Source organism: Rhinichthys klamathensis, unplaced genomic scaffold, assembly GCF_029890125.1.
Source record: "Rhinichthys klamathensis goyatoka isolate OS25496 unplaced genomic scaffold, OSU_Roscu_1.1 h1tg000393l_1, whole genome shotgun sequence".
NCBI lineage: Eukaryota > Metazoa > Chordata > Actinopteri > Cypriniformes > Leuciscidae > Rhinichthys > Rhinichthys klamathensis.
Genome location: NW_026606895.1, coordinates 387501 through 395000, shown reverse-complemented (window position 1 = coordinate 395000; position 7500 = coordinate 387501). Strand labels below are relative to the sequence as shown.

Below are 7500 nucleotides of genomic sequence, written 5' to 3'. Positions count from 1 at the left end.
TTTTTCCCCCCAAACCACTTCAGCGGAAATCCCGCCCTGCAGCCGATTTCATTGGTTTAGGTTACAGTGACGGGTAGGTTTAGGGATCAGTGTTTGGTGTAGGCAATCAGTACAGTGATTGACATGACCAATGAAAACTTTAGAATCGGCTGCAGGGCGGAATTTCCGCTGAAGTGGTTTGGGAAAAAAAATCACGCGTAGGTTTCTGAAGAGCATTTTTGAAGCCTAAAGTGGGCGGAGCCGGCCATCGCCATCTTGGCCGCGCGTCACTCCCGGATAAACGAAAGTGGGCAAAGAGGCGGGATTATCTGAGGTGACGTGACGCTAACAGACAGTAGACAAACGGCTAGTAGTGAAGCAGCGGCAATCCACTTGTCACTCAAGTGGCCACGCCCTTAATTATGCAGAACTTTAAGGCTTAATATAATTTAAACGGATGAGTTATAAAAAAATTCACCCCCCTCACAGTTGTCATGAAGGGAAAAATTAGCTATATAGACCAAAACCACTTTTTGTACCAGGGTGTAAACATATTATTTTCTGCTGTAAAGTTGGGCAATTTAACATGGGGGTCTATGGGATTGACTCTCCTTTGGAGCCTGTCTCTAGTGGCCAGTCGATGAATTACAGTTTAAAGTCACTTCCGTTGGATTCAAGAGAGAGACCAGAAGGTTGCAGCATGATTTTTATGCATTTTTAAAATAATAATAAACTTAAAGTTCTATAACTTTTTTTTGTTTAACTTTTTCACTCAAGCAATAATCTGCCAAATTTCTTCTTTTGGCAGACCAAATTTAAGATTTACGACAGTTCACAGATAGTTCACCCAAAAATGAACACTGCCATTTAAACCTGTGTTTAAATGACAGTGTGCTGAGTTTCTATTCTTCTGTTGAACACAAAAAAAGATGCTTTGAAGAATGTTGGTAACCAGACAGTTGATAGTCATTTACTTCCATAGTAGGAAAAAAAATACTATGGATATCAATGGGGCCCATCAACTGTTTGGTTACCGTTACCGACATTCTTCAAATTATCTTCTTTTGTGTTTAACAGATGAAAGAAATTCATACAGGTTTGGAACAACTTAAGGGTGAGTAAATGACAAAAGTTAAATGTTTGGGTGAACTATCCATTTAAGTTGGCAATTTAATTTCCAGATCTATGCTCAAAAGGTGATTAACAGGTAATAAATGGATCATAATAAATATAATTTAGTATGATAAAATCCCCTAAAAATACAAATATATTAAATAAAATAAAACATTATAGAAGTAAAATATATTAGGCCTACATTCATTTCATGAAAAAAAACTATTTCGGTCATTTTGGACCTCGCGAGCAGCACCAGAAGGTAAAAAAAGAAAGAAAGAAAGAAAAAAAAAGATATATTTAGATTTTTAGTTGAGGAACTTATGTAATGGATAGTGCACAAGTTTAAGGAATAAATGAGGGGATTTAGTTCAGGAAAATCCTATTTATTTTAAACGAATCTGTTTGATTCAAAGAATCGGTTCAAACCGAATCAGCTAGCCTACCCATGTTCCAAAATGGGGGTGTGGTAATATTCCGACGTATTATTTATAAAATTATTGGTATTATTCATATAAATATAAATAATATTAATAATTTAATTCACAATATTGATCTAACTTCACAGTTTTACTCCTACACAAAGTCCCTTACGGTCGAGTGAATTACAGCTTTAGTTTGCGAATCGTTTCTCCTGAATCAGTTCAAAATAACGGTTATTTGACGTAACGGGATTTATAACGGTCTCTGCATTGTATGGTTGAAAACTTAAATAAATAATTATGAATTAAATACTGATTTTTTTTTTAGATAAGACCAACATTTCTTGCTTACAACAGTTTCCCGCTCGGACACAATTCGTCATCAGTGAGAGGGAGCTGAATTCACAGTCGGTGTAACTCATTAAAAGTCCTTTAAAATGGAAGTGGAAGAGATAAGAAAGATGAAGAGATCATAAAAGGTGAGAGAAGACGACGGGAAAGAAGTGTAAACGAGATACAAAGACACACACTTACTGAGATTAGCAGAGGAAACCCATTACTATCGAGAAACATGCATCTGTCTGCAAACATAACAGATATAATATACATCCTAAATGCTTTGAAGGGGTTGTAGAAAGTTATCAGATGGATTAGTGCTGGTTTCATTTCTTTCCCCTTCATGAACTGTGTGTCTCTAGCGGGCGACAGAAGAACTGCGGCCGGCAGAGAGACCGTGAAGTTGCACCATCAAATCAAGACCACTTCTCTCTAAAATACTCCGTTTATTTTGGTTTATAAGTGTGTGAAAATGGACATACATGAGATGAGAACAATTTATATACATTAACAAGAAACAAAATTGACTTAATATCACATTAATACATGCCTCAGATGAAAATATAAGGACTTTTTTCCCCAGTAATCAGTTACATTGTTGTATTACTAAGTTTTCAGATTATATAATTATACGTTATTATTATTAATACACATAGCTAGATTTCTGTACTCTCGTGTTAATGCACTGTTAAAGCCAGTGTTTCACTTTTCATTGTGAAATCCATGTAGATTGTGGTAAAAAACAAAAAATAAACAGTTGAAGTTCACTGCTCAAACAGACTGGTTAATATTAATCTATACAAGTTGATTTATGGTTGATGAACCCAATCTTTCTTTGTGAAATGCATTAAGTTATTCATACTGATTTCAAAGTTAAGGATTCATTAGTTTGCATATACATTGAACCCACACAGTAAATACTCTCGAGTGATAATATAATAATAAACCATCAGAATCATATGGAAAAATAAAACCAGCATTTCTGAGAAAAAGACAAGAAAACAAACAAATAAATATTTGTTTAGTGTGGGAGGAGCTCGTTTCTTTAAAAAATAAAATAAAAAGCTCTTATTCTAGATCTAGAGAGCATCTGATTGGCTGAAAATCGGTGGAGTTCAAGATGATGTCATTGACATTTTTGGATCTGTTTCCTGAAGGAAAAAGATGTTGTCTGCTAATAGTGATTTAGAAAAAAAAAATTTTTTAGGTTTAAGCAAATAGATGATCTCAATTCAGATCTCCATTTAGTCACAAGTGTTTACTGGAGTCTAGTGTGAAGATCTCTGACCGAACCTTCTCTCGTCTACTGTTGTTTCTTCTCATCATCCTTCCAACACAAACTTACTGTACACATTCGCTGATGGCGCTAGATTATAACCTCTTTCTTCAGGGGCTTGAACCTGCTACCTTCGGCTTCCCAGCTCGATGTTCAGTCCACATGTTAGAGTTAGGGTTCCCATCTCACTTTCACTATCGCAATGACACTTTCTTTTCACACTGCCTTTCCTTCTTACGGTTTCTGCCTTGTCACTAAGTTTTCTCACTCTCCTTCCCCATTTTGTCAATGTGGAAACTACTGTCTAGTAGAATTGCGTTGGCGGTCTGAGTGACTCCATGTCAGTTAAACACTTTGGTCTGAGCTTTCAGATGTGTGCGCTCCTCAGAAGTTGCTGAAGATTTCCTGTTTCTTGCTCCAGTCCATAGGGGGCGCTCTCTTGTTGGCCCGCTTGGCCCGGGCTTTCTGCTTGGCCTCGGCCGCGGTCAGGCTCAGTTGAAGACCGCTCTGCCAGAACGGGTCTCGCTCCTCAGATTTCACATCTCGGTTTGGCTGGCGGGCGTCATCGCTGGACTGAGGGTCAGAATCTGTGAGCTATGAAAACATACAACAAGTTTTAAAACACACATGCATGATTGCTGAGAATAAAATATATTGTGCATTTTACTTAACTTACTTTACTTAATAATCTCAGCTAACATGAGCAACATTACAGTAAATATTTCCTTCTGTACATACTTTGCACATTGTTACATTTCGCATTTTGACGCTTTTATTCAAAGTGACAAACTCTGCATTCAAGGTATAGATATTTTGTGTTTTGTATTTGATTTTTTCGCCACAAAGTACTGTGAGTCACAGTGAAGCACATAATAATAATTATAATAATTCTTATTTTAATTGATTCATTAATAATACATTGTATTATTAAATGAATAATATACCATATTAATTTCATTATTATTGTAATTATCCAAATTAAATAAATAACTTTAATAATAATAATAATGTATAATTATCAAATTATTATTATTGTTACCACTATATTAATAATATATACTAATGATATATAAATTAATGATTTAATAATATTACATACTGTTAAATGATTATTAGTATGATTCTTATTATTGAAATCAATAATAACAATATGTAATTATAAAATTGTTATTATTATTGTTACCATAATCAATTATAATACAATTAATAATATATCTTATTGTTAAATTATTATTATTAATATCAACAACCACAAATATAACTATAATTGTTAAATTATTATTAGTGTTACCAAAAACAATGCTAATTTTTTTACTATTACATTTAGTAATAATATACAATATTAAAAATAAAATTGAATTATTATTAATATGATGATGATGATGATTACTAAAATGAATAATAACAACAATAATCATCATCATATTATTATTATTAAATTACTATTATTATAATTATTGTTAACCAACAATAAATAATAATTATTAAATGAATTAATAATATATCAATAAACTATTATTAAAATCAACAACAACTATAATAATAATTCTTATTCTAATTCATTAATAATAAATAATATATTGTATTATTATTATAACAGAATCTCCTTTATCCAAGACAAATTCTGCCATGGGAAACATTAAAATAAACCTTAATTAAAAATGTAATAATAACCAATTTAATTGGTACCAATAATAATAATACTATATCATAGCAATCAGTTATTACTATATATCATCAACAACAACAACTATACTAATAATATATGTTAATTCATTAATAATATTTCATACTGTTAAATTATTATTGTTACCAACAACAACAACACTATTTTCACTATTAAATTAATCTACCATATTAATAAATTATTAGAACAACAATAATATATCATCATAAAATTGTTACCAACAATAATTATGGCAACTATAATAATAAGGATAATAACAATAAAAGTTGTGAAGGCTAAAACCACAAAAGGACATTTGTTTTGAAGAATTGTTCATTCTGAAAACACAAAATGGAGACGTATATTGTATTATGTTGCAAATATCGTTTGAACTGTATCCAATCAAATATATAAAAAATAAGTAAATAAAAAAGCCGCTGTTCCAGTGTTCCTCGCACACACCCTGTTGCTGGTGTCGAAGCTGCTGAGTTCAGCGCTCGTCTCGGAGAGCGTGGAGCGAGACCAGGAGCTCCTGTGACTCTGGTGTCTCGGAGAGCCGTCTGTGATTGGTGGATCGGTCAGTGTGATGTTGATGATTGGCGGAGAGATCCCGGGGGAAGCAGAGACAGGGCTTTCTGTGCTCGTCTCGGGGCCTTCGATGATCGGCCCGTCCACACAGTCCTCTGTTTGAAGGAGATCATTCAGAAAAATAATTACAGTCATCATAATCGATTGTATATATACATATGACACGCCATATAGCAACTGGCTTCTGTGTAGCGCGAGTGTTTGCCCTGAACATTAGTAATGTTTGCATAGAGCATCGCCATGTTTTGCATAAACTTTCCTTCTAATGAACAGTACCAGTCATGTGATGTTAAAAAACGCATTTAAATATCATCTTTCCAGTTTAGTTTGGACGTGCCACACAGATGTATGAGCATGTTTAATACATTATTATTACATGTTTTATGAACATTCAATTTAATATTCAACAATATTATTGCTCTGCCTGCATTGACACCAGCTGGACGATGACATCACGGTTTTCTCCAGAGTGGCTATACACATAAATTAACTAAATTAATAACTTTTTTACAACAAAAATGAACCATCACTGAACTTCCTTAAGCTGGACTGTGACGCTGTTTTCTTCTAGAAACAAACTTTGTTGCATTATTTTCCTGTTATCTCTGTAAAGCTGCTCTGAAACTGAATCTGTGTTGTACAAAGCGCTCTATAAATAAAGGTGCCGTGACTTGACAAACACACACAGTATTAGAGCTGTGTTACAGGGGAGGAACTCGAACGAGTCTAATGTTTTCATATGTGTGTTTGTGTTGTCAGATAAAGCCAGAGCTGAGCTGGATCTGGGGCCGGTTTCACACAGATAGACTTTGACTACGGCTTAGATATAGTAGATAGTCAGACTTCAGATAGACATCTATATCAGACCGTTGCACAAAGCACTTAAGACTCTGACTATCTTAAAGTAGGACTACACTGCAATGCATTCTGGGTAAAATAAGACACTACTCAAAACAAAAAACATGGCGGATCGAGTGAGCGCATTCAACCGCTCAGTGCAGTTTACCCCAGTTTAAATATGTGTTTGTTGGAGGAATATAACAGTTACAAGGACATTTTACTTGGGAAATTTAGCGGAGAATGCAGTAACAAGAAGAAATGTTAATTTGGAAAGGGCAATTTTCCTTTTCTTTCGGCTGTTTGTAATGTAACTGACTGTTACTGCTGGTTGCCAAGGTAACATATATGCTGCGTTCACAATGTTTGTAATGATTGTTACTGCTGGTTGCCACGGTAACAGAGTCTTAGACCTAAGTTAGCCTGAGGTGTCTAATGTTTTTGGTCTAAATTAAGTCAGTCTTTATTTTTGTGAAACAGTCTAACTCGCATTAGACTCGTCTATGAGCAACTTTTAGACTTGTCTAACACTATAGACCGGTCTAAAATAGCTTTGTGAAACCGGCCCCAGGTGCCCAAGGTGAGGACTGAAGACTTACAGTGATCCTGAAAACATGATCACGGTTTCCACACACATATGAAGAGGTACGACTGTTTTTAACACTGATAATAGTCATACATGTTTCTTGAGCATCAAATCATCATATTAGAGTGATTTCTGAAGGATCATGTGACACATGTGATAAAGTGTACCTTTGAGATGAGTAGATGTGGGCACGATGCCCAGGCGATTGAAGAGCTCGTCTGTGTCCGGATCGACCACCAGCAAACGCGTCTCTGTCCCGCCGGCCTTGACCAGCGCCACCACCTCAGCGTGACGCAGACCCTCAATACTGCAGTCGTTCACCTGGAGACACACACCTGAGTCACTTTGGCTGCACACTAACTGTCAGGATAGGACAATATGCGGCCGAGATACAACTATTGGAAAATCTGGAATCTGAGGGCGCAAAAAAATCCAAACATTGAGAAAATCACCTTTAAAGTTGTCCATTCATGTTCGCGATTGTAAACCACTCACAAAAATAAATGTTTTATAGATTTACGGTGGGAAATGTACAAAATATCTTCATGGAACATGATCTTTAATGATTTTTGGCATTAAAGAAAAATCGATAATTTTGAGTCATATAATGTATTGTTGGCTAATCCCAATGCATTCAATTCCAGCTACACATGATCAAAACACGACGCAAGAGAGACCGAACCGGTGCGTTTCTGGA

The 7500-nt window shown here is 35.0% G+C and overlaps 1 protein-coding gene across 1 annotated transcript in view; it reads right to left on the bottom strand.

Moving 5' to 3' along the window:
* Positions 1-3484: 3484 nt before the first annotated feature.
* Positions 3485-7500, bottom strand: part of LOC130070047 (Na(+)/H(+) exchange regulatory cofactor NHE-RF2) — a 19929-nt gene continuing 15913 nt past the window's right edge. Inside the window, exons 5-7 of the mRNA XM_056234325.1 lie at positions 6971-7124; positions 5255-5475; positions 3485-3720 (exon numbers count right to left, since the gene is read on the bottom strand). Of these exons, the coding sequence (XP_056090300.1) occupies positions 3511-3720; positions 5255-5475; positions 6971-7124 (585 nt within the window). The 3' untranslated portion in view covers positions 3485-3510. The remainder of the gene's footprint in view (positions 3721-5254; positions 5476-6970; positions 7125-7500) is intronic.